This window comes from Lepidochelys olivacea, assembly GCF_965140295.1.
Source record: "Lepidochelys olivacea isolate rLepOli2 genome assembly, chromosome: 23".
NCBI classification, from domain to species: domain Eukaryota; kingdom Metazoa; phylum Chordata; order Testudines; family Cheloniidae; genus Lepidochelys; species Lepidochelys olivacea.
In genome coordinates, this window is record NC_140433.1 from 14,688,479 (window position 1) to 14,713,072 (window position 24,594).

At 63.6% G+C, this 24,594-nt stretch overlaps 4 protein-coding genes across 11 annotated transcripts; 1 reads left to right on the top strand and 3 right to left on the bottom strand.

Annotated features, from left to right (window-relative positions):
- Positions 1 to 224: 224 nt before the first annotated feature.
- Positions 225 to 6,645, bottom strand: CDK20 (cyclin dependent kinase 20). Of its 4 annotated transcripts, none has more exons than XM_084612287.1 (9): positions 5,697 to 6,645; positions 4,359 to 4,460; positions 4,034 to 4,147; positions 2,727 to 2,915; positions 2,319 to 2,440; positions 2,112 to 2,174; positions 1,207 to 1,330; positions 942 to 1,097; positions 225 to 626 (listed from the first exon to the last, which is right to left on the bottom strand). In XM_084612287.1, exons 2-9 carry the CDS (start codon positions 4,431 to 4,433, stop codon positions 438 to 440), a joined length of 1,032 nt encoding a protein of 343 aa, XP_084468413.1. In that variant the 5' UTR covers positions 4,434 to 4,460; positions 5,697 to 6,645; the 3' UTR covers positions 225 to 437. The 4 variants fall into 4 exon arrangements, with proteins under 4 accessions (XP_084468413.1, XP_084468411.1, XP_084468412.1 ...); XM_084612285.1 differs by lacking the exon at positions 5,697 to 6,645 and adding an exon at positions 5,134 to 5,369; XM_084612286.1 differs by lacking the exon at positions 5,697 to 6,645 and adding an exon at positions 5,048 to 5,088.
- Positions 6,646 to 6,693: 48 nt separating this feature from the next.
- Positions 6,694 to 10,027, bottom strand: TIMM17B (translocase of inner mitochondrial membrane 17B). Of its 3 annotated transcripts, none has more exons than XM_084612290.1 (6): positions 9,907 to 10,027; positions 8,875 to 8,974; positions 8,606 to 8,669; positions 8,367 to 8,495; positions 8,089 to 8,199; positions 6,694 to 7,742 (listed from the first exon to the last, which is right to left on the bottom strand). In XM_084612290.1, exons 1-6 carry the CDS (start codon positions 9,930 to 9,932, stop codon positions 7,654 to 7,656), a joined length of 519 nt encoding a protein of 172 aa, XP_084468416.1. In that variant the 5' UTR covers positions 9,933 to 10,027; the 3' UTR covers positions 6,694 to 7,653. The 3 variants fall into 3 exon arrangements, with proteins under 3 accessions (XP_084468416.1, XP_084468415.1, XP_084468414.1); XM_084612289.1 differs by lacking the exon at positions 9,907 to 10,027 and adding an exon at positions 9,564 to 9,656; XM_084612288.1 differs by lacking the exon at positions 9,907 to 10,027 and adding an exon at positions 9,387 to 9,472.
- A 264-nt stretch (positions 10,028 to 10,291) lies between these two features.
- Positions 10,292 to 13,257, top strand: PQBP1 (polyglutamine binding protein 1). 2 transcript variants are annotated; one of them, XM_084612795.1, is made up of 7 exons: positions 10,292 to 10,423; positions 11,270 to 11,351; positions 11,801 to 11,912; positions 12,043 to 12,152; positions 12,326 to 12,436; positions 12,712 to 12,772; positions 13,056 to 13,257. In XM_084612795.1, the coding sequence occupies exons 2-7, from the start codon at positions 11,285 to 11,287 to the stop codon at positions 13,210 to 13,212; spliced, it is 618 nt and encodes a 205-aa protein (XP_084468921.1). In that variant the 5' UTR covers positions 10,292 to 10,423; positions 11,270 to 11,284; the 3' UTR covers positions 13,213 to 13,257. The 2 variants fall into 2 exon arrangements, with proteins under 2 accessions (XP_084468921.1, XP_084468920.1); XM_084612794.1 differs by lacking the exon at positions 10,292 to 10,423 and adding an exon at positions 10,440 to 10,529.
- Positions 13,258 to 13,835: 578 nt separating this feature from the next.
- Positions 13,836 to 22,680, bottom strand: SLC35A2 (solute carrier family 35 member A2). 2 transcript variants are annotated; one of them, XM_084612792.1, is made up of 5 exons: positions 22,620 to 22,680; positions 19,361 to 19,543; positions 18,229 to 18,380; positions 17,362 to 18,056; positions 13,836 to 14,404 (listed from the first exon to the last, which is right to left on the bottom strand). In XM_084612792.1, the coding sequence occupies exons 1-5, from the start codon at positions 22,669 to 22,671 to the stop codon at positions 14,377 to 14,379; spliced, it is 1,110 nt and encodes a 369-aa protein (XP_084468918.1). In that variant the 5' UTR covers positions 22,672 to 22,680; the 3' UTR covers positions 13,836 to 14,376. The 2 variants fall into 2 exon arrangements, with proteins under 2 accessions (XP_084468918.1, XP_084468919.1); XM_084612793.1 differs by having other exon boundaries at positions 17,342 to 18,056.
- Between the last annotated feature and the right edge of the window lie 1,914 nt (positions 22,681 to 24,594).

Sequence of the window (24,594 nt, forward strand, 5' to 3'; positions counted from 1 at the left end):
ACCCAGGAGTCCTGGCTCCCAGCCCCCCAGCTCTAACTACCGGACCCCACTCCCCTCCCAGAGCCAGGGAGAGAACCCAGGAGTCCTGGCTCCCAGCCCCCCTGCTTTAACTCACTAGCCCCCCTTCCCCTCTCAGAGCTGGGGAGAGAACCTAGGAGTCCTGGCTCTACACACAGAACCAGACCAGGGGGCAGGGCATTTCCAGGAAAGGGGCCAGGAATCAGTTCACAGTAAACAAAAGCCATTTAATTACAAAACTCAGTGTCACCACAGAGTCCAGAGAGCACCAGGAACCAGAGAGGGAGATGCTGGGGGGACAGACAGACTGGGGGTCCCTATTACAGGGACTATATAGGGATCTGGGGCCAATCTTCACCCTCCACAGGGCTGATTCAGAGCCAGCGCCCCCTAGAGGGGACAGGCCCCATGTCCCATCTTCACCCTTGCATCACATAAGGGGCCACCCATTCAGGGTCCACCACAGACTCCTCCACGGGCCGCTCGATGTGGAAGTCACGCTGATGCGGGGGTCCCTGCCGGGCCTTCCTGGCCCCACGCTGGGGAACAGGGAGCTCCGAGTGGTGGGCAGGCAGCGGGGGGGTGAAGAAATAGGGATGCAGCAATGCCTGGGGGGGGGAAGAAAGGGTTAACCTGGTAACACCCCTGCCCCAGCGGCACAGCTGACTAATGACAGAGTCTGGGTCGTCCTCTGGTGGCAGCTTGAGGTATTGCACTCCCCAACTCTAGCAGAGCGCCCCCTGCTGAGCCCCCTGCCCGGCTCCCACCCCTCGGCACCCCCTAGCACCCAGCTCTGAATGCCAGGGGAGATTAGTGATGGAGGGGAGTGGGGTGCAGTGGGTTGGAGCAAGGGGGGAAAAGGGCTGGGAGCCAGGACTCCTGGGTTCTCTCCAGGCTCCGGGAGAGGAGTGGGGCTCCCTTACCTGGGCTGCCCTCACGCGCTCCCGGGAAGGGTAGACCAGGAAGCGCTTGAGGAGCTGCAGGGCCTGTGGGGGGGCGTCAGGCAGCACCTCCTCCAGCGGGATGGGCGGGTTGTCTTTGAACGAGATCTTGTTGTAGTCAGGCAGCTCCGTGATCTCCTGCCATGGGAGACTGGTGGTTAGAAAACCCAGGAGTCCTGGAGTCCCAGCCCCCACTGCTTTAACCACCAGCCCCCAGAGCCGGGGGGAGACCCCCCCCGCCACTCACCGGCCAGACGCGCTGGCTGGGGGTGCCCAGCACCCGGAGCACGCAGCAGAGCTGTTCGATGTCGTTCTCCCCAGGAAAGAGGGGCGAATTGTTCAGCAGTTCGGCAAAAATGCAGCCCACAGCCCTGGAGCAGACACAGAAAAGGGGGAGCACGCCAGGGGTTGGGGGTGGCTATGGAACCCCAGGGTTGACTGAACCCTGTCCCCCAGGGTCCCCAGGGCAACCCTCACCATCCCCAGTTACCGCTGTGCCGCAGAGTGGGTGGGGGAGATCATTTAGGGCTCAGACATGGCCCCTGCACCCCACATGAGAGACTCTGGGCCTTCAGGATAAAAAAAAACAACAGGAGTTCCTGGGACTCCTGTCTGAGGAGAGAAGTGTCAAAACGCGACACCCGCCCAAAGAGCCGACTGCTCGCAGAAGTGCGAACTGCCTGAGTGTAACGGATATAGGGGCACTGCCTGAGTCTGCAGAGAGCCTGAGCCGGTTGCTCGCAGAAGTGCGAACCGCCCTGTCACGTCTCCGCTGGGGGGTGTGGGAAGGAGACTCCCCCATACACAGAGGGCTGTGTGGGGGCTGAGACCCCCTCAAGGGCCCCGCTCTGTGGTCTGGCTCCCTTTAAAGATGGTTGGGCGGTGTGATTATGTGGGGGGAGAGTGGCCAGGGGGCAGAGCAAACAGGGCATGGCTACAGCTGGATTAAGGAGGGAGGGCCCCTTGGCCATGTCCCTTAATTAAGTATGCAATCGAATCCAACTCCAGCAGAGATCTCTGTGTTCCTGACCCCCACATCAGCAGGGGGTGGGGATTCACACTAAAAAAGGGCTGTCCAGCCACAGGGGGGCTCAAGCATGGAGGGGAGACTGGAATGGGGGCTTCTAATAAATGAGGGGCCGGGGAGCTCACCACAAATCCACGCCTTCGTCATACTTCCGGGCGCCATACAGGAGCTCCGGGGCGCGGTACCACCTAATGGGGAGACAGAGAGATGGTTACACACCTCCATACCAGCCACTAGCCTCTCCCGCTCTAACCCACGAGACCCCTCTCCCCTCCCAGAGCCAGGGAGAGAACCCAGGAGTCCTAGCTCCCAGCCCGGACACTCCCACTCACCTGGTGGCCACCTGGTGGCTGTAGAGCCGGACTGTGTCACTGGAGAACACCCTGGCGAGGCCAAAATCTGCAATCTTCAGCTGCCCCGCAGAGCTGATGAGTAAATTGGCTGGTTTCAGATCCTGCTGGGAACAATGAGTGGGTTACAGGAGGGGGGATGAGAGTCAGGACTCCCGGGTTCCCTCCCCTGCTCGGGGAGGGGAGTGATGTCTAGTGGTTAGAGCAGTGGGGGGCTGGGAGCCAGGATTCCTGGGTTCTCTTCCCGGCTCTGGGAGGGGAGTGGGGGCTATGAGTTAGAGCAGGGGGGTCTGGGAGCCAGGACTCCTGGGTTCTCTCCCTGGCTCGGGGATGGGAGTGGGGCCTGGTGGTTAGAACAGGGGGAGCTGGGGGGTGAGGGGTTGGACTCACCCGGTGCATGATATTATTGGCGTGGCAGAAGGCCACCCCCTGCAGCAGCATGAGCATGTAGCCTTTCACCTGGGCCTGCGTGAGGGGCTGCTGGGCGTTGCGGATCACCTCGGCCAGGTCCGACAGCATGTACTCGAATACCAGCACGAAGCCTGCGCCATGGGGGAACACGGCCTTCAGCTTCACCACCTGCGATGGGGAAGACGGGCAGAGCTGTGAGCCCAGCTAGCCTGATGTCCCGGCCATGCCAGGTCTCAGCCATGGGCACATCGACCCCAGTATCCTGCCTTTGGTCCAAGCCGTGGGCCCACCCATCCCAGTGTCTGCTGCCTCTAACCAGTTCAGTCCAGATAGATAGGTGGACACCCATCCATACCTCACTTTTTCTGCTTTCTTGGCATCTTAAATTACCAACTATCTCTCAGCAACAAGAAAGAAAGAAAGAAAACGTAATATAGAAGAAAGAAAAATAGAAAGAAAATGCAGAGAAAAGAATGAACCAAAGAGAAAAAAAATGAGGGATGAAAAACAAAGACTGAGAAAGGGAATATAATATACAGAAAAGAGTGAAACAAGAAAAGAGAAAGAAAAAGAGATCCAGAGAAAGGAATGAATGAAAAAACAAACAGAGGATGAAAAGGAAAGAAAGGGAATATAATACAGAGAAAAGATAGATAGATCTATAGATCGATCGATCTTGGGAGAAAACTTGGTTAATTTCAAACTGAATTTTTGCAGTTTTTCTTGAGGAAACAAACAAAACAAACAAAGAAACCTGACTAAATTTCATCTGGGTCACAATAAAACCTTTTGATGGTTCTCTCCCCCCACCCCACAGTGTTTTTTGGGGGGGTTGATGGAAACTTGAATTTTCAAACAGTTTTGGTGCCTTGAAAACTGCATTTTGGGGCAGTTTCACTCTTTGTTGATTTTGTTTTGCCCAGCTCTAGAAGCGAATGAACGAAAAGAGAAAAAGACAAAAAAAAGGAGTAGAGAAAATGAAAGAAAGAATACAGAGAAAGGAAAAAAGAAACAGGGGAACAAAAAAGAACGAACGAAGGCAGCAACCCAGAGACAGGAGGATAGGGTAGCTGCAGGCCGGGTAGTGGAAGGGGATGCGGAGAAACAGACCCTGGGGTTTCTATTTCTGACCCCCAACCCAGTGGCTTTGCCATCACAGAACCCCAGTGCTGTAGGGCTGGAAGGGACCCCAAGAGGTCACCTAGCCCAGACCCCAGTAAACCCCAGTCCCCTCCCAGAGCCAAGGAGAGAACCCCAGGAGCCCTGGCTCCTTGCCCCCCACTCACATGCTGATTCTCCTCAATCTCCTGTAGTGCTTTGATCTCCCGCAGCGCCTGGTTCGGGATCCCGTCCTCCAGTCTCCGCAGAGCGACCTTCTTCAGCGCCACAGTCTCCCCCGACTGTGGAGCAGGGAAGCAGTGAGAATAGAACCCAAGAGTCCGAGCTCCCGCCATCCCCCCTGCCCCAACCACTAGATCCCACTCCCCCCTCCCAGAGCCGGGAAGAGAACGCAGGCATCCCAGCTCCCCCTCCCAGAGCCAGGGAGAGAACCCTGGCAGCCTGGCCCCCAGCCCTGGCTGTGGGGATCAGATTGAGGGGGGACATTCTCACCTCTATGTTCTTGGCTTTGAAGACGATGCCGTGGGCGCCTTCCCCGATCCTGCCCAGGATGCTGTACTGATCCATGCTGGGCTGACTGGTTTGCACTGGGACCTGTGGGGGAGAGGAATTTACACACTATTAGGGGCCCCCCACCCCTGAAAGGGGCACTCGGCATTGTTGCATACCAAGGGTATGTGGGGTGGGGAGGTTTGCTCTGTCCCATAATGCCCTGGTCCTCGCCCCATATACTGAGGGAACCCCAATGCTGGGTACCCGCAGTGCACTGTGGGTTATTGGGGGAGCCTCATCCCACAATGCACTGCTGCCTGTCTCAGGCCATACCCCCATTACTAAGGCACCCACAGTGTATTGGGGGATATCAGGGGGTGTCCTATTTCATAACCCACTGCTTCCTCACCCCATATCTGGGGGGGGACCCCCTTTCCCTTCCCACAATGCACTGCTCCAGGCAACCCCCTCCCCAATTTCTGGGGCACCTGCAGTACATTGTGGGATACTGGGGGGGGGGGGGCTTTCCCTTCCCATGATGCACTGCTCCCTCTCAAGTTGTGGCCCCCCATTTCTGGGGCACCGCAGTGCATTGTGGGATACTGGGGGGTACGCTGTGTCATAATGCACTGCTTTCTTGCCCCATAGGACCGCCCCTTCCCACAATGCACTGCTCCCTCCCTGGCTACCCCCAATTCCTGAGGCACCCCAGTAGAGGGGGAGCTCCCCTTCCCACAATGCACCGCGCCGCGCTCTCCCCCCACAGCCCCAGTACCTGGCGGGCGCCCTGGCAACCGGGGCCCAGTTGCCTAGCAACGCACCCGGAACTGCCCGAAGCCGGCATGGACCCAGTCACATGACAAGGAGCTGGGAGCCCGGACTCCTGGGTTCCCTCCCCGGCGCTAGGGGGTTGGGATTCTCTGACCCATCCCCCACGTCCATCTAGTGCCTGGCTCTGCCCCCAGAAGCCCCCTAACAGGGGAGCTCCTCAGCCCCTGGAGCCCCCATGCGCAGAACCCAGGAGTCCTGGCTGCCAGCCCCCAGCCCCACCCCCTGGCTTTAAAATGCCCAAATCCACTGCCCCGTTTGGTGCCCACTGGTGGGTTCCCCCCCTTCCCTAACCTCCCTGCCCCCAAGGGTCCCAGTCTCCTCCACTGCACCCCACCCCCAGGCTTTTGGTGTGCAGACTCCTTGCCACTGCCCCGCTGCCAGGGGCTCTGCACCCCCCGCCCCTGCCATGTGTCTGCCTGGGAGATCAGCCCTTCTGGGGGGGCCCATTCCCCGCCTCAGAGGGCACAGGAGCGGGGGGCTCTTCTGCCCCAAAGCATCCCTGCCTGCCTTGACAGGAGCTAGTGGTTGGAGCAGGTTCTCCTGGGCTCTCTCCTCGGCTCCGGTGGTTAGAGCAGCGGGGGCTGGGAGCCAGGACCCCTGGGTTCTTTCCCCACTTCTGGGAGGGGAGTACGGTCTAGTGGGTTAGAGCAGGTGGGGCTAGGAGCCCGGACTCCTGGGTTCCGAGCCCATCTCTGAGAAGAGTGGGGACAGAGGTGCTGAAAGAGCAGTTGCTACTGTTTGGGGTGTCTCTGTGACCCTTCAGTACCCCCCCCCAACCCATAGGCTGCGGCCCACGGCTGCTTAGGACCGCTCAGAGGATTTTTAAATGAATCAGCCCTGGGGGCTCAGCAGGAGATGCCCCAAGAAAGGCATCTCAAGCTCCTTAAGCCCAGGCACACGTGGAGATGAATTTGCAGGGGGACCATGAGAGCGGAAGGGAGTGAGTGTAGTTGGGTGCTGACGGTACAAGGCAGGAGCAGAGGTTAACCTCCGGGATGGCAAGTCAGGCTTCTGCAATTCAGCCCTTGGTTCTGTGCCAGACACACCTCTTCCTATGCCTCGGTTTCCCTCTCTCTGCAAGGGGGCATTTTGTCTGATCAGAGTGCAAACACTGAAAAGCAGGGAGTGTCTGAATAGGTCTGTGACAGGCAGGGAGAGGCTCTCCCGCTCTGGCCATGCTGCCCTCTGTTGGGAGAGCTGAGGTCCAATCTCATACTCTCCTCAGTGCTGGATGGAATGATCAGCCATCTGGTTCAGCTCCCCTGTACTGCTCCCCAAGAGGGGGATTCTCTGTTCATTTAACCAGAGAACCGAAGCTGATGGAAGACAAACAGGGTCCCCCCACTGCTGCACTACAATCACTAGACCCCACTCCCCTCCCAGAACCAGAAGAGAACCCAGGAGTCCTGGCTCCCAGCCCTGCCTGCTCCACCCACCAAACTCCATTCCCATCCCTGCATCACAGCACCCCCCACTGGCAGGCAGATCATTAAACACTCTGACACACCAGCAAATCACTTTCTCTATTTTGTACCTGGAAAAAAAAAAGAAATCTGACACCTTTAAAAACATCTTTAAATACAAACAAAATCTAAAAGAGGTGAAAGTGGGCTCAGAACTGGGACTTTGGGGGGGGGGGGAGGGCTGACAGCAGGGGGATAGAACCTTAATTGGGACAGGTTGGGGATACACACCAAGGTGGTGTTTCACAGCTGGATTGGGGGGGACATCAGAATTCACTGGTTATGAAAATGGAGATCACACCCCTTGGAGGGGGCGGGGGGGGGAGAAGAGGCAGGACAGCCCAAGGGTATACTGTTTTAGGTCATATTTATTTCAAGAGACCCACGTAGCTTCATTCCAAGAGATGCCTCTCCCCAGCCCCCCATCTCAGGAGCAGGGATGCCGGGAAACCTCTAACACTGAGGCTCCGTGTCACTACAAGGTTCGGGGGGCTGCCATAAGATAGGCACCCCCAGTGCAAGGCTGGGAGCACCCCATCATCTATAACCCTGCAGCCCCCCTAAGTTTCACCCCAGCTAAACAGGGTGATACAGCCACCTCGTGCCCTTTCAGGCATGTATTGAACTCTATTTTTAAGCTGGAAATAGGAGCACTTCCAAACAGAATGCGGGGGGGAAGCTCCAAAAAGGAGGCTCCCCACTGAGAGCAGATGCCAACCCCCCAGTGTATACTGTAGTAGCAAGGAAATACAGAACAATCCCCTGCCCCATAATCCCCAGCCCCCACGCCAAGCTCCCCCCCAAATATGCAAATTTAGAGGGGCTCCCAGCAAACCCCTCTCCCCTCCACAAGCCCATTCAGCATTGCCTCCTGGGGGAGAATCCGAGAACTGGAGGGACAAGTTGCTGGAATCACATCCTGAGCACCAGCAAGGGGGAGGGGCGAACTAGCTGCAGCTCCCACCCCCCAAAATAGAGGGGACCCCCAAGTACAAAGAGCTTCATTGATATTGTCCGTAGCCCGGGTATCCTGGAGGCGCTGGGCTGTCCTTCAGGGGCAGCTGACTGGGGTCTTCACCGAAAGGGTTAGCTGGTGGGGGGGGAGAACAAAACTATTAGTGAGAAGGCAGAGATGCAGCCACCTCTGGGTGGGGCAGCTTGGGAACAGCCCCACACAGGGACAGCCTGACCAGTGCTGAAATACAGCCGCCAAGGCTGGAGCTCCTCCACTGTGATCTGCAGTCCCTGCTAGCTCAGCCCCCCCACAGCGCTCCGCACTCCCAGCCTGCAGCCCCCTGCTCGCCCAGCCTTGCCCCTCACAGTGCTCCTCCCTCCCAACCCGCAGCCCCCTGCCAGCCCAGCCCTGGGCTCGCCCCAGGTCTGCCGGTGCGCCTCACTCCTGACCCACAGCCCCTGCTAGCCCAGCCAATCCTTACAGTTCTGGAATTGCTGTGCCGTATATCTGGTGAGTAAGATCCCGACTCCTTCTATCAAGGCCAGTAAAATCCCTCCCATCATGGCTGAGCCGACCATGGCCAACGGGCCACCTGGGAAAAAGAAGAGATGTATTAAAAAGAGATAGGGGCGCCTGGCAGGGGGCCGCTCTCCCCTGGCAGTCAGGGCCAAGCAGCGGGGGGGGCGGGGGGGGAGGCAGGGAGAAATTGGACCGGGGGGCCACCAGCAGGGGCGCTGCACAGGACACCAGGACACTCACTGCGGGAGGCGAGCACGGCCCCTGTGAGGGCCCCACTGGTGATTGAGTTCCAGGGATCTTCCTTTCCCCTCATCTTCACCAGGCCGCAGTCAATGGTGGAGAAAAGGCCCCCCCAGACAGCAAAGCTACCTGGGGAAAGGAGGGAGTGGCGATTAGATACACCTCGGTCCCCTCCCCGGCTGCTGGGATCCCCCCGACCCAGGCTCCCCACGCCTCCCCCACACAACATCCCCCCTCACCTCCAATCTGCGGCGCTCTGATGCGGATGGCACTGACGCTCCCTTTGAATCGGTGTCGGACGCCCTAGGAGGGAAAGCAACAGAGGAAGAGTTGGGGTGAGATGCTGCATGGCTCCCCAATTCTCCCCTCCCCCAATAACGATCAGGGAGCCACCCCTCAGGTGTGTGGCCCACCCCAGCCAGGAGGGCCCAGAGCCACCAGAAAGAAGAGAATCACATCAACAGAATCCAGAGCCTGGGTCCAGCTGATGACGGAGGGTGGGACTCACCACGGGGGCGTTCCGGAAGCCCTTGACGGCCTGGAAGACCCCCCCACCGATCATCCCCATGGTGAAGGCACCACCACAGTCGTCCACGATGCGCCATGGGCTGCCGGAAGAGAAGGGAGCTGGTTAGCCAGGTTGGGAGACCTGACAAACAAACCTGGGAGAAACCCTACAACAAGCCCGGGGGTGGGAACCCTACAGACCCCTGCCAACCCCACGAGAGTGACCCCGGGATAGCCCCCCTCCCCTCGGGACGGCTGACCCTACGGTAAATAATTCCTCCGCCCACGGACCAGCAGCAAGCCGGAGAGAAGAGACCCTACAATAACAATCCCCTCCCGCGGCCAACCCTACAACCACCGCCCAGCCCAGCCCAGCCCAGCCAGCACCGACCTCGCCTCACGTGCCCCATCCCCTCCCCCGCCACGCCACCAGCGAGAAGAGACCCTACAACAACAATTCCCCATGCACCGCAATGGACCCTACAATAATAATCCCCCCTGCCCTGCCCATACCACGTGGCACAAACACCCCTTCCATTCTTGTGCTCTTGGTATTTCCCAACCCGCCCTATCTCCCAGCCCATGGAGCCGAGGAAAGGTCGGGGGGACAGGCCCTTTTCTTCCGCCGCCCCCCCATTTCTCCCCCCAATGAACTCGCCCGCCCATAGACACCAAAGGCCAGGGACATACCAAGTGACCACGAATAGGGGTGTCAATGGGGCGATAGGCAAGTCCATTGCGGACAGGGGTCCCTCCCCCTCCACTGCTCCCCCAATGGACTCGCCCACCCAATAGGCTGGGAGCTACCAAGGGACCAAACACGCGGGGAGGCTGGGAGCTACCAAGGGACCAAACACGCGGGGGGAGGCTCCCCTCTAGACCCGCCGGTCACCTCCCCCTCCTTCTCCTAACGTAGCGGCCCTCAGGCCCCTGCCACGGGGAAGAGACCAATTCCCCTCCCAGTGGGCTCGCCCGCCGGGCGGTACCAAGTACCCCGCGCGGGGGGAGGCTGACCCCGGTCCCGGCCGCTCACCAGGGCTCCCGGGCATATTCCTCCATAGCTCCAAGCCGCGACCGCGCGGTCACGTGGGTGCGGTACACCGCTCCACCCCCTTGTCCCGCCCCTAACGTAACGGGTGAGAGTCCCCCGCGGCCTCTTATTGGGCAGCTGGGATCACGTGTGTTTGTCCCACCATACGTCACAAAAAGGCGCCGGGAGGGGTCTCAGCTCTGATTGGTCAGTTGGAGTCACGTGGCGGAGGAGATGCCACTTTTCCGGCCCTCTGAGCACGTGACGAGGGGATTCCGCCTCTCTATTGGCTCTTCTGCGATCACGTGATCTGCGATGCTCCTTTTCACCGGCCCCTGGGTATCACGTGATAATAGGTCTTCACTCTGATTGGTTGTCTTCGGAGGCTGGACCCTCTGCTCTATCCTTCCGATTGGCCAGCCGGAAAAGGAGAAGCGTGACGACACCGCCTCTCTCCCTCCCATTGGCCGGAGCCTGTCACATGGGCGGGGCGGCGGGAGCAAGTTGGCTGCGGGCTTAGGTGAGCGAGAGGGGAAGGCGAGGCCGCTGATTGGCCCGAGTGTGTCACGTGTGTGGCTGGAGGGTCTAGGGGCAGCCTAGGGAGTGGAGCGACCGGACGGAGACTGGTGGGGGAGGGGCCGGGGCCGGGGGGGAGCCCCCCCCCCGGGCTGTGAGAAGGCGGGTGGGGGAGGGGCCGTGGCGGGAGCAGGTCTCCCCGGGGGCGCGGGATCCCGGGGGGGAGGGGCAGGTCTCCCCGGGGGCGCGGGGGGGACAGGCCGGGGGGGAGGGGCAGGTCTCCGCGGGGGCGCGGGGGGGGGGGGAGGCCGGGGGGGAGGGGCAGGTCTCCCCGGGGGCGCGGGGGGGACAGGCCGGGGGGGAGGGGCAGGTCTCCGCGGGGGGGAGGCCGGGGGGGAGGGGCAGGTCTCCCCGGTGGCGCGGGGGGGACAGGCCGGGGGGGAGGGGCAGGTCTCCCCGGGGTCGCGGGGGGGGGTCCGGGGGGGAGGGGCAGGTCTCCCCGGGGGGGACAGGCCGGGGGGGAGGGGCAGGTCTCCGCGGGGGGGAGGGGCAGGTCTCCCCGGTGGCGCGGGGGGGACAGGCCGGGGGGGAGGGGCAGGTCTCCCCGGGGTCGCGGGGGGGGGTCCGGGGGGGAGGGGCAGGTCTCCCCGGGGGGGACAGGCCGGGGGGGAGGGGCAGGTCTCCCCGGGGGCGCGGGGGGGGGAGGCCGGGGGGGAGGGGCAGGTCTCCCCGGGGGCGCGGGGGGGGGAGGCCGGGGGGGAGGGGCAGGTCTCCGCGGGGGCGCGGGGGGGGACAGGCCGGGGCGGGGGCGAGCCCGGATCCCCCCAACTAACGCTTCCCCTCCCCCCAGGTTGGGCCGCTCCAGATGCCGCTGCCGGTGGCGCTTCAGTCCCGCCTGGCCAAGAGAGGCCTCCTCAAGCACGTGGAGCCCGGTGCGGGCGAGACACCCGCGCCCTGGGGGGGGGCGCCGTGGGGCAGGGAGCGGGGCTGGGGGGGATGCCGTGGGGCTGGGGCTGGGGGAGCTCCCCCTGGCAGGCAGGGCCCGGCGCTAAGGGGCTCTGTGGGGCCGGGCGCGGGGCTGGGGGGGATGCCGTGGGGCTGGGGCTGGGGGAGCTCTCCCTGGCAGGCAGGGCCCGGCGCTAAGGGGCTCCGTGGGGCAGGGAGCGGGGCTGGGGGGGATGCCATGGGGCTGGGGCTGGGGGAGCTCTCCCTGGCAGGCAGGGCCCGGCGCTAAGGGGCTCCGTGGGGCAGGGAGCGGGGCTGGGGGGATGCCGTGGGGCTGGGGCCGGGGGAGCTCCCCATGGCAGGCAGGGCCCGGCGCTAAGGGGCACCATGGGGTAGGGATCCGCGGAGGGGGTTCTCTGACCCATGCTGTCCTTAGAGCCCGAGGAGGAGGTCATCGCGGAGGATTACGATGACGACCACGTGGATTACGAAGCCACCAGAATCGAGAACTTGCCACCCAACTGGTATAAAGTGTTCGACCCCATCTGGTAAGGTTGATCATCCCTGGGCGGTGTTATGTGCGGCTGTTCCCTAGCTGTCCTGCCCCAGGGGTGGCTGCATCTCAGCGTGCGTGCTATAACAGCAGGTGAATCTACTCTGTCTCCCCCTGCCCTCCAGCGGTCTTCCCTATTACTGGAACATGGAGAACGACCTGGTCTCCTGGCTCTCTCCCAACGACCCCAGCTCCATCATCACCAAAGCAGCTAAGAAGTTGAAAAACAGCCTAGGTAAAGGGAGGGGAGTGGGGTTAGTGGGGGGGAGGGGGCTGGGATTCAGAACTCCTGGGCTTCTGTCCCCAGCTCTGGGCAGGGCATGGGGTCCAGGGGCTTAGACTGGGACAGGGCGGAGGGGCCCGGACGCCGGGGTTCCTTCAGGAGCTGTGTGTGTGTGTCTCCCCCAGAGGCTGACGAGAAGCCCGAGCGCCCCTACGAGAAGCCCGAGCGCGAGGAGGTGAAGGAGCGGCGTTACCATCGCCGGGAGGAGCTGGCGCCATATCCCAAAACCAAGAAAAGTGCGTGGGGGGGGGGGACGGCGAGGGATGCAGCTGGATCCCTGCCAGCGTGGGGGGACAGGGAGGATGGGGGTGCCACGACATCCTGGAGAGGGTGGGGCTGAGCCCAGGGTGGGGAGCAGAGACATGGGGGGCAAAGAGGGATGAGTGAGGAGGGGAAGGGGGTGAATTAGTTCCTGGGGGGATGGGGTTGTATCTGGACTTGGGGGGGCGGGGCTTTGGGGGAGCACTCAACTTAGCAGGGTCTCTCCCTCCCCCTGCCTTTCCCTCCCCAGGCAGCCGCAAGGACGAGGAGCTAGACCCCATGGACCCCAGCGCCTACTCGGACGCCCCACGGTGAGATCTTGCTGCCCCTTCCCCCCCCGGGGGGTGTGGTGGGGGGGGGCTGTAGTCCCACAGTGTGGCTTGGCGGGGGGGGGGGGGTTGGAGAGGGAGTAGCAGGTGGGGGAGGGGCCAAGGGAGGGAGTTACAGAGGGGAAGGAGTTTGGGGGAGGGGCCTATTATGGTGGGGCGGGCTGTGGGGGAGGAGCTGAGAGGGGGGCTAAGGGGTGGGGTCTATTGCAGTGGGCGGGGCCTACCTGGGGGCTGTTGCACTGACCTGCGCGCACCCCCCCCGCAGGGGCACGTGGTCGACGGGGCTGCCCAAGCGCAATGAGGCGAAGACAGGGGCCGACACGACCGCGGCCGGGCCCCTGTTCCAGCAGCGCCCGTACCCCAGCCCGGGCGCCGTGCTGCGGGCCAATGCCGAGGCCTCCCGCGCCAAGCAACAGGACTGACATCCCCGCCCCCCTCTGTAATAAACCTGGAGAGATGCAGCTGGACCGACCGCAGTGTGTGCCCGGCCTGCAGGGGGTGCTCTCCCCGGCTGACAGGGCTGGTTCTCCGCTCCCTGCCACTTCTGCTCTCCTCTCCCCAGCGAGCTGCCGTACTTCCGCCCCCCAGCAGGGGCGATGGGTTGCCCCTGCCAGAGAAACCAGGTGTCCGGGGGGCAGAGAGCGGGTTTTTCCAAGCCTGCTGCATGGGGTGGTGTGTGGAGCGGGAGGGAAAGACTGGCAAAGCCACGGGGGGGTTGGGGACCTCCCCGTGATGTGTCTTCTGCTCTACATGGGGGGGAAGCATGGTTGGGGGCTGGTAGCCCCCCCCAAAGAGAACTGGAACCCCCCCTTTCCTCTGCCTCGATTTCCTGCTCCACAACCTGAAACTCTCCCACCCCCTGAATTTCTAGTGAGGGTCACACAAAATGTATTTCCCTGGTTCCTCGAGCCAGAGCTGGGAGAGAACCCAGGAGTCCTGGCTCCCAGCCCCCCCTGCTCTAACCACCAGATCCCCATTCTCCTCCCACAGCTGGGGAGAGAACCCAGGAGTCTTGCAGCCCCACAGATGACAGGACACACGTGACTTAGTGTCAAAATCCATGTTGGATAATAAATAGAAAAGGCCACAAGGGGAGTGATAAAAACTGGGGGTTCCACACGGCTGCCCCAGGGGACATTAATACTGAGCGGTTCATGCCTGGGTGCCCCCCCGCTTCCCCCCCCCAAGCACTGGGGGACTTAAGCGAGGGGGACTGGCCACGCTGTGAGGGGGCGCATCCCCTTTTGGGACCTAGGAATGGCTGCCTGCCTTTTACGCAAGGGTAAACTGAGGCAGGGTGAAGCAGGAAATGGCAGTGAGGTGGAACTCTCAGCCCCCCCAGCTCTAACCCATCAGACCCCACTCCCCTCCCAGAGCGGGGGAGAGAACCCAGGAGTCTTGGCGCCCAGCCCTACCCTTCCACTGCATCTCTTCTTTCTGAAAGATGCTGGCAGGATCCCAGGCTGCCTCACCCGGCACCGAGATGCAGCCACCTCTGGGGCAGGGCAGAGGGGCCCCCTCGCCAAAGACGGGGCTGGATGTTCGGAGACGAGGTGACCATCACGCCCCCCCAGTCACTGCCTCACTCAGGATCCCTTCTCCTTACACGCCAGCCTGCAAGAGAGAAAAAGGAATGGTTGGACTTGGGGAGCTGGAGCCCAGAGAGAGGGTAGACCCCCTGCACCTGGCTCCCAGCCCTCCCCCACCACTCTAGCCACTAGACACCATTGCCCTCCCAGAGCTGGGGAGAGAACCCAGGAGTCCTGGCTCCCAGCCTTCCCCACCCCATCCCACAATCCAGTAGTTGATGCGGCACCCTGGAGTGCCCCAGCTCCCCCCACACCCTATGACTTCCCCCTCCCCCAGCTGTAGGAACTCAGGGCTATTAAGAAACTATCCCCCAGCACCCCACTTTCATTGCTAGTAGCGAAGAGTACAAGAGGGACAGTGGGGCTCTGTGCCCCATTCCCCCCCTCCGTCTGGGGCCAGATGGAAGGTGGCCCTCCCTAGAGGGGCAGGCCCCCATGTCCACTTCCTATCTCCCCCACATAGCCAGCCAGCCAGTCCCTCCCTGGGGCTCCAGCCTCCTAGCCCATCTCTGGGTGCTGCTGGTAAAGGCTGTTCTGTGCCTCAGTTTCCCCACTGCTGCCAACGTGACCTTTGTCTATTTCAACTGGAAACTGTTGGCGGTAGGGAATGTCTCTCCCTCTGGGTCTGGGCAGTGTCTGGCCCAATGAGGGGCTGAGATCTCAGCTGGGGGAGGGGGCGGCTCTGATCACGGTCTGTGGAGGTCTAGGCTTCCCAATCTCCGGGGAGGCTCCAGCGGGAGATAATACCACTACTGAACATGGCTATGTGCTGGGGTTGGGGGGTTGACTGGCTGGGGGGCAGTGTTGTAGTCACCCCCACCCCACACTTGGCACCCAGCCCTGGGAGAACTGGGGGGGATCTCAGCTGCGGGAGCCGGGTATTTCCCTGCCTGGGGGAAGCTGCTGTAGCAGGACTGGGCTGAGACCTGGCAAACTTCCCGCAGGAGCAGAGCCAGCGTCCCCCAGAGGGGACAGGCCCCGGACCCCATTCCCTGACTCAGCCAGTCCCTGCCCTGGGGCAGATGGGAGCCGGCACCCCCTAGAGGGGACAGGCCCCGTGCTCCACCCCCTGCCCCCCTCACCTGGCCGGCGCCTCCTGGAGGTGCCCATGCCCCATTCCCTGCCCCCCTGAACTGCCCCTGCAGCTAGGTGGGATCCGGCACCCACTAGAGGGGACATGGCCCATTCTCCAGCTGTTAGTAGGGTTAGAGGTCTGGACTAACACGAATCCTAGGACTCCCCCACACACATACACGTCCCCCCCATGTCAATCACCGAGCACGGCAGCTAAATAAATACAGTCTCTTTATTCTGCGCGGCGGCTCTGCACAGACAGGACAGCGGCCGCCAGGGTTACAGGCGTTTAAAAAAACCACCACCCCCCCGTCCGTACAAAATGTGTCACCCGGCATCTATGTTCAGTGTTAGTGCCCCAGCAGGAGTGCCCCCCCCCCCGAAAAACGCAGCCAGCTGGCCCCTTGGCAAAGCAGCACTCCCCCTGGCTTTGGGGGAGGGAGAGAAACTGAGGCAGAGAGAGGGATGGAGCTGAGAATTGAACCCAGGAGTCCTGGCTCCCAGTCCCCCCCGCTCAAACCCACTAGACCCCACTCCCATCCCAGAGCAGGGGATAGAACCCAGGAGTCCTGGCTCCCAGCCCCACCCCTCAACAGCAGCATAGGGTAGAGTGACACTTAAAATGTATCTCATTGTCTCAGGTATGGGCCAGCCCCCAACGTGTCCAGTGGCCGTTGCTCCATAGAGTCACTGGGGCCAGCCCCGCAGCTGGTGGGAAGGGGTTTGCAGTGGAGTCCCGCAGATGATGCACATTCACACCGGCTGCTCCCCGCTGTGTGGTACCAACAGCGGCCTCTGTTCCCACTGCCACCGGGATGTGCCTGCCCAGGGACGCCACCTCCCAACAGGGAAATATTGATTAGTAATTAATGGCAGGTCGCAGCCGTTTGCTCCCACCCAGCCGAGCCCCAAAGAGCTACAGAAATATGGAGCCAGGGCAGGTCAGCGTCCTGGAACACCCAGGGGAACTGAGGCACAGAGCTGGAGGAGGGACTCAGCTGAAATTTACAGACAGCGAGTCCTGACTCCCAGCCCCCTGGCTCTAACCACTAGACCCCACTCCACTCCTAAAGCCAGGAATAGAACCCAGGAGTCCTGGCTCCCATTCCCCCTGCTCTAACCACTAGATCCCACTCCCCTCCCAGATCCAGGGAGAGAATCCAGGAGTCCTGGCTCCCAGTCCCTCCCCCATGATTTAACATGGTGGGGGGCTGGGCTTGAGAGTACTCAGCAAAAGGGAGTGCTGTGGGGAATCCAGGGGGCAGCACTCCCACGCTGCCCGGGTGAACCATCACCCTTTGGAATGGTGGCAAGTCCTTCCTCCACGTATCAGCTTGGTACGGCCGAGCCATTCCTGGGGGTTCCCTCCCGCCCCCCCGTCTTGATGCTCCATCCATCGGGGCTGCTTCGGGATCGTACAAAAATAATTCTCTGGCTCAATCCATTTGCCGACCCTCCTCGGCTTGGGGGGGACGAGAATCAGGGTCTCTCCCCCCTGTAGTGTGCACCTAAATGCCTCTCCTGGGCCAAAGGGGGGGTGTGGGTCAGTCATCCTGACCCAGGAGAGGGGAATAGGGTCTGAGCTGGAGCAGGGTGGAGGACAGATATGGGGCGGGTCTAGGAAAGTGACTGGCTTGGGGGGGAGACAAGGTTATATGGGGGAGCAGCAGTTGAATGATTGGATGGGGGTGGAAAAGGGGGACATGCTTCTCCCCAAAGAGCTGTCAAGTGAGAGAGACTTGGGGGGGAAGCCAAGGTAGAAGGAGGGGCAGAGAGATGTGGGCGTTAAGGTCAGGGAGAGGCTATGGAGGGGGTCAGGGAGATGGAGGGGCTCACAGCCCAGAGAAGGGGTGCAGGAGATACCCCCCCAACCCACCCCCTTGCAGACCTCACTCAACCAGCACTGACTTGGGCGGGTAGCCCGGCTCGCTGTGCTCCTTGCCAAGGGGCAGCGGGGTAGTGGGCTCCTTGCAGGGGCCCAGGGGCGGCCCAGCCTTGGGCAGACTGTACATGTAGACGGCCCCGATGACCAGCCCCGCCCCCAGAACGAAGGGCGGGTGCAGGCGGAAGCCGAAGAGGTGCATGGAGGCCACGGTGGAGGCCACAATGGAGAGCGAGGTGGCGAAGCCCTTGAGGATGTTGTCCGCGTACTTCACCACCACGGCCACCAGGAGGCCGCCGAAGGCCTGGTTGAGGATCACACCCCACACCACTGGGCTGTAGCCATGGAAGAAGCCTTGGGCGGCCACGGCTGCCCCCTCGGCCCACCACATGCCCAGCAGCCCCAGCAGGGTCCCGAAGATGCCCAGCTGCACATTGCGCAGCCAGACGGAGGCCGAGCTGCCCTTCAAGATCTTCTCGAAGTAGACGCCGGCGAAGCCCGAGGAGAGGCAGGAGACCACCACGGCGACCAGCCCAACCACGTAGCTCTGGCGGGCTGTGCCCGGGGAGCTCTGCCCGCCCGCCTGGCCCTGCTCCACCTGGACGATGGCCACGCCGGAGAAGAGCAGGAGCAGCGACAGCCACTGCAGGCGTGACAGGCTCTTGCGGAGCATCAGGACCGAGAAGATGGCCGTGGTCAGGATCTTCAGCTGGTAGGTGACCTGCGGGGCGGCGGGAAGGCAGGTCAGAATGGCGGGGGGCCAGGCTGGCATCCCCTCCTGACTGCCTGCCAACCCACAGATCCTCCCCCAGTCCCACATAGGACCCACCACCCGGTATCCCCCGGTCACACCGACGGACCCATCAAGCCCGGCATCAGGGCTGGGGTCCCACCTGGAAGGTGGCTGCCGGCAGGTTGGAGATGGCAACGTACTGGAGGTTGTTCTGCAGCGTGTAGATCAGCGAGGGCACCGCCAGCTTCAGCGTATCCATGTACTGCAGCACCACGGCGTCGTACAGGAACAGGGCGAACTGCTTCACGTTGCCTGCGGGCAGAGAGAGTGCCGGGGACGGCTCACCGGTCTGCCTGGCGCGGCACGGCGCCCCTGCCAGCCCAGACTGCCGGGGAGAGCGCCCCCTACCCAGCCTCTGTCCTACAGCGCCCGGCCCAGCCTACCAGGGGACAGCGCCCGGACCCAGCCCTCCGCCCACTCCCCACAGCCCGGCCTGGCCTGCCAGGGGAGAGCGCCCCCTACCCAGCCCTCCACCCACTCCCCACAGCCCGGCCCAGACTGCCAGGGGAGAGCGCCCCCTACCCAGCCTCCTGCCCACTCCCCACAGCCCGGCCCGGCCTGCCAGGGGAGAGCACCCCCTACTCAACCTCTGTCCTATAGCACCCGGCCCGGACTGCCATGGGAGAGGACCCCCTACCCAGCCCTCCACCCACTCCCCACAGCCCGGCCCAGACTGCCAGGGGAGAGCGCCCCCTACCCAGCCTCCTGCCCACTCCCCACAGCCCGGCCCGGCCTGCCAGGGGAGAGCACCCCCTACTCAACCTCTGTCCTATAGCACCCGGCCCGGACTGCCATGGGAGAGGACCCCCTACCCAGCCCTCCACCCACTCCCCACAGCCCGGCCCAGACTGCCAGGGGAGAGCACCCCCTACTCAACCTCTGTCCTATAGCACCCGGCCCGGACTGCCATGGGAGAGCACCCCCTACCCAGCCCTCCACCCACTCCCCACAGCCCGGCCCAGACTGCCAGGGGAGAGCGCCCCCTACCCAGCCTCCTGCCCACTCCCCACAGCCCGGCCCGGCCTGCCAGGGGAGAGCACCCCCTACTCAACCTCTGTCCTATAGCACCCGGCCCGGACTGCCATGGGAGAGCACCCCCTACCCAGCCCCCTGCCCTACAGCACCTCCTAGTGCCCAGCCCGGCCTGCCAGGGGAGAGCGCCCCCAACCCGCCAGGGGAGAGCGCCCCCGACCCAGCCCCCTGCCCACTCTCCACAGCCCAGTCCCCGCTACCTCGTTTCTGGAGGAAGATGAGCAGCAGGCAGGTGGCTCCCTTGAGGAGCTCAGCCATGACCACGGCCGTGGTGGCGAAGAAGCGCTCCCCGGGCAGGGTTCGCACGTAGCGGATGCTCAGGATGAGCGAGGCATTCTGGACCACCAGCACCGCCAGGCTGATGTACTTCAACCGATGGTTCCCTGCCGGGATGGGGACGGGTCAGACCCAGAGCAGCCAGCCTGGCATCCCCCTCTCCCCATCAGACCCCCCATGGCCTTTCACACACACTCCTTCCCTGCAACGCTGCACCCAGCCAATACCCCAATGCCAAAATCCCATGCCCCCCCTCCCCTTGCACACTGATCCATTGCACATGTAGAAGGCAGACTTCCCCCTCTTGGCCCCACCACACGCGGGATGCATTCAGGGAGCTCGCGGCGCTGAGATGCAGCCACCTCTGAGGCGGGACAGCTGGGAAACAACCACACACAACGTGCAGGGGGATGGCTCGCAGCACTGAGATGCAGCCACCTCTGGGACAGGGAAGCTGGGGAACAGCCGCACATAACGCTGCACAGGGACAGCTCGCCCTCTCCCTCAGGTGGTTCAACACTTATTTTCAGCCTCAATCACTGCCTGGCCAGTTTGTCCCCATTTCTTCTCGTGCCAGGGTTGTTGCTTAGCGTCAGTAGCTCTTTCCCCTGGTGCTTCAACCCCACCCCCGTCAGCCTGTGTTTTCAGCTCAGCTAGGCCAACTAGGCCCATGGCGAGATCGGCTCACTACTCCCCTGATCAGCCTTCTTCTGCCCCCTTTTTTCCCTCAGATGCGGGCTGCCCAGAATAGAACACAGGAGTCCGGAGGAGGCCCTCGTCGTTCATATGTTCCGATCTTGGCTGGAGACACCCCGGGGCCTTTTTCCCCAGCTCCAGCATCCCGATGAACCCAGTCTTTCTCCTCCTGTTTACAGCCAATGAGCTCCCCGCTCAGCCGCCAGAGACGTTACAATGAAATGAAAAACCTCAGCTCTGCGACGGGGCTTTCTACCCTGTGTCTGTGCAGCCCCTAACACCATGGAAATCTGCATGGTGACCCAACTGTAATTGAAACAATAAACGCCTAGTGCAGTGGAAGTTTGATTGTAGACCCTACCATAATAGAAACTGTCAACAACCACCGGGTAGGTGGGCCCATAATCTGATCTAAATGTTGCTTCCCGGCGTGACTGATTGCAGCTAATTTCAACTCAGGAGCCCTGGATGAAAGACCGGCACCCAGACTGGCAGCACTTCAGGTGCCTGGGGGGGATTTTGGCATCAGCTGAAGGGAACCAGTTGCAGCTAAGCAACTGGCTTCCTGCTGCACCTGGCTAAGCAAACACACACCTGTCCGGAGTCAAACCAGGAAACATGAGAAAAGGGTGGGGAATTTCCGTCCCTTGACTGCATTCCAATCCAAGGAATGGTCAGGCTGGCCTAGGGCTACCATAAGAGGGAAATCCGTCTGGCTATGCCGGAAATGGCTCACGCAGCACAGAGACGCAGCTGCCTCTGGGGTGGAGCAGCTGGGGAACAGCTACACATAACAGTGCACAACAATTGAGGAAAGGATACATAGGGGGGATCTGTCATCCAACAGAATCGCAGATCAGCCCTGGGGCCAGTGCTGGCTGCTGGGGGAGAGGCCCCTGCCGAGCTCCCCGCCCTGCAACACAGCGCCCCCAACAGCTTCTTAAAAGTCTACCTATCATCCTATACCTATTATCCTACCAGAAAGAAAAGGAGGACTTGTGGCACCTTAGAGACTAACCAATTTATTAGAGCATAAGCTTTCGTGAGCTACAGCTCACTTCCTCAGATGCATATCGTGGAAACTGCAGCAGGCTTTATATATACACAGAGAATATGAAACATATTTTCATATTTCATGTTTCATATTCTCTGTGTATATATAAAGCCTGCTGCAGTTTCCACGATATGCATCTGAGGAAGTGAGCTGTAGCTCACGAAAGCTTATGCTCTAATAAATTGGTTAGTCTCTAAGGTGCCACAAGTCCTCCTTTTCTTTTTGCGAATACAGACTAACACGGCTGCTACTCTGAAACCTATCCTACCAGAGTACACCTTCTGACTCTGCTGCTCCTTCTCAAGGCCCTTGGATCCCGCCTCCGAGTGGGGAGAAGAGCAGGAAATCCCATTCCCCACCCCGTCTTTCTCTGCAGGGAGTCTCCCCTTTGTACAACCCACCCCCCTCATCATGGGGCCAGAGCTCCCCCTTGTACACCAGACACCCCCCTTTGTGTATGGCCAACCCCACACACTCCCCCTTCAGCAGCAGCAATTCCCTGGTCTTCCCAACTCCACCCCCTGCCCCACTCCCAGACCCCACTGCTCCCATGCTGTCCCGGTGTCTCAACCACCCCCCTTTGTAGTGTCTGCCCCTCCCAGGGCTCCCCCCCGCCGCCTTCCCCTGCATCCACCCCTCCCCCTCCCAGCGTCTCCCCCTGCTCCCCTGCCCCGTTCCTCAGTGTGTCCCCCTCCCCACATCATCTGCTCCCCCACCAACCCCCTGCCCCCGGCATCTCCCCACGGCAGCACGAGCCCTTTCCCCACAAACTCCCCCCACCCCGCAAGGCCAGGGACTCCCCCAGGTATCTACCCCTCCCCCCACCCACACCGGTGTCTGCCCCCCCATCACCAGGAGTGACCCATCCCCTCTGCACTGCCCACTGCCCCCCCCGCCTTCCCATGTCCACTTCCCTCCCAGTCCTGAGCCCCCCATTGGCATCAGCTCCCCCCCTGGAGCCCCGGAGCTCCCCGCACCAGCCCCCGGCCCCCAGAGCCCCCCCCCCGGAGCCTGCCCCCAGAGCCCCCCCGGAGCCTGCCCCCCCCGGCCCCCAGAGCCCCCCCCGGAGCCTGCCCCCCCCTGCCCCCAGAGCCCCCCCCGGAGCCTGCCCCCCCCTGCCCCCAGAGCCCCCCCCGGAGCCTGCCCCCAGAGCCCCCTCCGGAGCCTGCCCCCCCCGGCCCCCAGAGCCCCCCCCGGAGCCTGCCCCCCCCGGCCCCCAGAGCCCCCCCGGAGCCTGCCCCCAGAGCCCCCCCCGGAGCCTGCCCCCCCCTGCCCCCAGAGCCCCCCCCGGAGCCTGCCCCCGGAGCCTGCCCCCCCCGGCCCCCAGAGCCCCCCCGGAGCCTGCCCCCAGAGCCCCCCCCGGAGCCTGCCCCCCCGGCCCCCAGAGCCCCCCCCGGAGCCTGCCCCCAGAGCCCCCCGGCCCAAGGTCTCACCCCCCGCTGCCGCCTGGTCCCCGCCGCTGCCAGCCCCCCCCGCCGCTGCCATGGTGGCAACTGCCCGGCAACCCCCGGACCCCGCCCCGCCGCCACTTCCGCATCTCCACTTCCGCTTCCGGCCCCACCGCGAGAGGCAGGCTAGAGCGGAGCGCGAGCGGGCGGACCATAGAGAGCGGGGGACGGGCTAGAGCGGAGCGCGGGGACCATAGAGTGCAAGGGGGCTGGCTAGAGCGGAGCCCCAGTGGGAGGACCCTTGAGAGCAGGGGTGGCTAGTGGTTAGACCGGGAGCCAGGGAGCCCGGACTCCTGGGTTCTCTCCCTGGCAAAGGGTGGGAGCCCGGACTCCTGGGTTCCAGCCCCAGAGCACACACCCCTGGGGCAGCAACCCGGCCCCTGGGCTCCCCTCCAGCCCCCAGCTCCCTGGTTTGGTTTCTCCCACCACAGGGCTGGGGGCAACGGGGGGCCAGGATGCATTTCAGGGGAGCCCGTGGACGGGGTAATTGCCGCGGGGCACCGCAGGTGCCAAGAGAGACCGGCCATGTCAGCTGCAGGGCACAAGCCCCATGTCCCATCCCCCCGAGCCAGCCAGGCCCAGCCCTGGGGCCGGGTGGGAGCCGGCGCCCCCTAGAGGGGACAGGCCCCTGCCCCATTCCCCGCCCCCCTGAGCCAGCCAGTCCCCGCCCTGGGGCCGGGTGGGAGCCGGCGCCCCCTGGAGGGGACAGGCCCCTGCCCCATTCCCCGCCCCCCTGAGCCAGCCAGGCCCAGCCCTGGGGCCGGGTGGGAGCCGGCGCCCCCTAGAGGGGACAGGCCCCTGCCCCATTCCCCGCCCCCCTGAGCCAGCCAGTCCCCGCCCTGGGGCCGGGTGGGAGCCGGCGCCCCCTGGAGGGGACAGGCCCCTGCCCCATTCCCCGCCCCCCTGAGCCAGCCAGGCCCAGCCCTGGGGCCGGGTGGGAGCCGGCGCCCCCTAGAGGGGACAGGCCCCTGCCCCATTCCCCGCCCCCCCGAGCCAGCCAGGCCCAGCCCGGGGGCCGGGTGGGAGCCGGCGCCCCCTGGAGGGGACAGGCCCCTGCCCCATTCCCCGTCCCCCTGAGCCAGCCAGTCCCCGCCCTGGGGCCGAGTGGGAGCCGGCGCCCCCTGGAGGGGACAGGCCCCTGCCCCATTCCCCGCCCCCCCGAGCCAGCCAGGCCCAGCCCGGGGGCCGGGTGGGAGCCGGCGCCCCCTAGAGGGGACAGGCCCCTGCCCCATTCCCCGCCCCCCTGAGCCAGCCAGTCCCCGCCCTGGGGCCGGGTGGGAGCCGGCGCCCCCTAGAGGGGACAGGCCCCTGCCCCATTCCCCGTCCCCCTGAGCCAGCTAGGTCCCGCCCTGGGGCCGGGTGGGAGCCAACGCCCCCTAGAGGGGACAGGCCCCTGCCCCATTCCCTGCCCCCCTGAGCCAGCCAGGCCCAGCCCTGGGGCCGGGTGGGAGCCGGCGCCCCCTAGAGGGGACAGGCCCCTGCCCCATTCCCCGCCCCCCTGAGCCAGCCAGTCCCCGCCCTGGGGCCGGGTGGGAGCCGGCGCCCCCTGGAGGGGACAGGCCCCTGCCCCATTCCCCGCCCCCCTGAGCCAGCCAGGCCCAGCCCTGGGGCCGGGTGGGAGCCGGCGCCCCCTAGAGGGAACAGGCCCCTGCCCCATGTCCCATCCCCCCGAGCCAGCCAGGCCCAGCCCTGGGGCCGGGTGGGAGCCGGCGCCCCCTAGAGGGGACAGGCCCCTGCCCCATTCCCTGCCCCCCCGAGCCAGCCAGTCCCAGCCCTGGGGCCGGGTGGGAGCCGGCGCCCCCTGGAGGGGACAGGCCCCTGCCCCATTCCCCGCCCCCCCGAGCCAGCCAGGCCCAGCCCGGGGGCCGGGTGGGAGCCGGCGCCCCCTGGAGGGGACAGGCCCCTGCCCCATTCCCCGTCCCCCTGAGCCAGCCAGTCCCCGCCCTGGGGCCGAGTGGGA

Excerpts from the sequence above, each read along its gene's own strand:
- PQBP1 (XM_084612795.1), top strand. The coding sequence starts at position 11,285 with ATGCCGCTGCCGGTGGCGCTTCAGTCCCGCCTGGCCAAGAGAGGCCTC. Across the intron at positions 11,352-11,800 it reads CCTCAAGCACGTGGAGCCCG|AGCCCGAGGAGGAGGTCATC; the intron begins GTGCGGGCGAGA and ends TGCTGTCCTTAG. Across the intron at positions 12,773-13,055 it reads GCCTACTCGGACGCCCCACG|GGGCACGTGGTCGACGGGGC; the intron begins GTGAGATCTTGC and ends CCCCCCCCGCAG.
- CDK20 (XM_084612284.1), bottom strand. The coding sequence starts at position 4,857 with ATGTACTGCAGGTGCCCCAGAAATTGGGGAGGGGGTTGCCTGGAGCAG. Across the intron at positions 1,331-2,111 it reads GACGAAGGCGTGGATTTGTG|GGCTGTGGGCTGCATTTTTG; the intron begins GTGAGCTCCCCG and ends TGTCTGCTCCAG. Across the intron at positions 1,098-1,206 it reads CCAGCCAGCGCGTCTGGCCG|GAGATCACGGAGCTGCCTGA; the intron begins GTGAGTGGCGGG and ends CTCCCATGGCAG.
- TIMM17B (XM_084612288.1), bottom strand. The coding sequence starts at position 9,457 with ATGGGCTGGGAGATAGGGCGGGTTGGGAAATACCAAGAGCACAAGAAT. Across the intron at positions 8,670-8,874 it reads GCTTCCGGAACGCCCCCGTG|GGCGTCCGACACCGATTCAA; the intron begins GTGAGTCCCACC and ends TTTCCCTCCTAG. Across the intron at positions 7,743-8,088 it reads GGCACAGCAATTCCAGAACT|CTAACCCTTTCGGTGAAGAC; the intron begins GTAAGGATTGGC and ends CCCCCCCACCAG.
- SLC35A2 (XM_084612792.1), bottom strand. The coding sequence starts at position 22,671 with ATGGCAGCGGCGGGGGGGGCTGGCAGCGGCGGGGACCAGGCGGCAGCG. Across the intron at positions 19,544-22,619 it reads GGACCAGGCGGCAGCGGGGG|GGAACCATCGGTTGAAGTAC; the intron begins GTGAGACCTTGG and ends CCATCCCGGCAG. Across the intron at positions 18,381-19,360 it reads CATCTTCCTCCAGAAACGAG|GCAACGTGAAGCAGTTCGCC; the intron begins GTAGCGGGGACT and ends CTCTGCCCGCAG.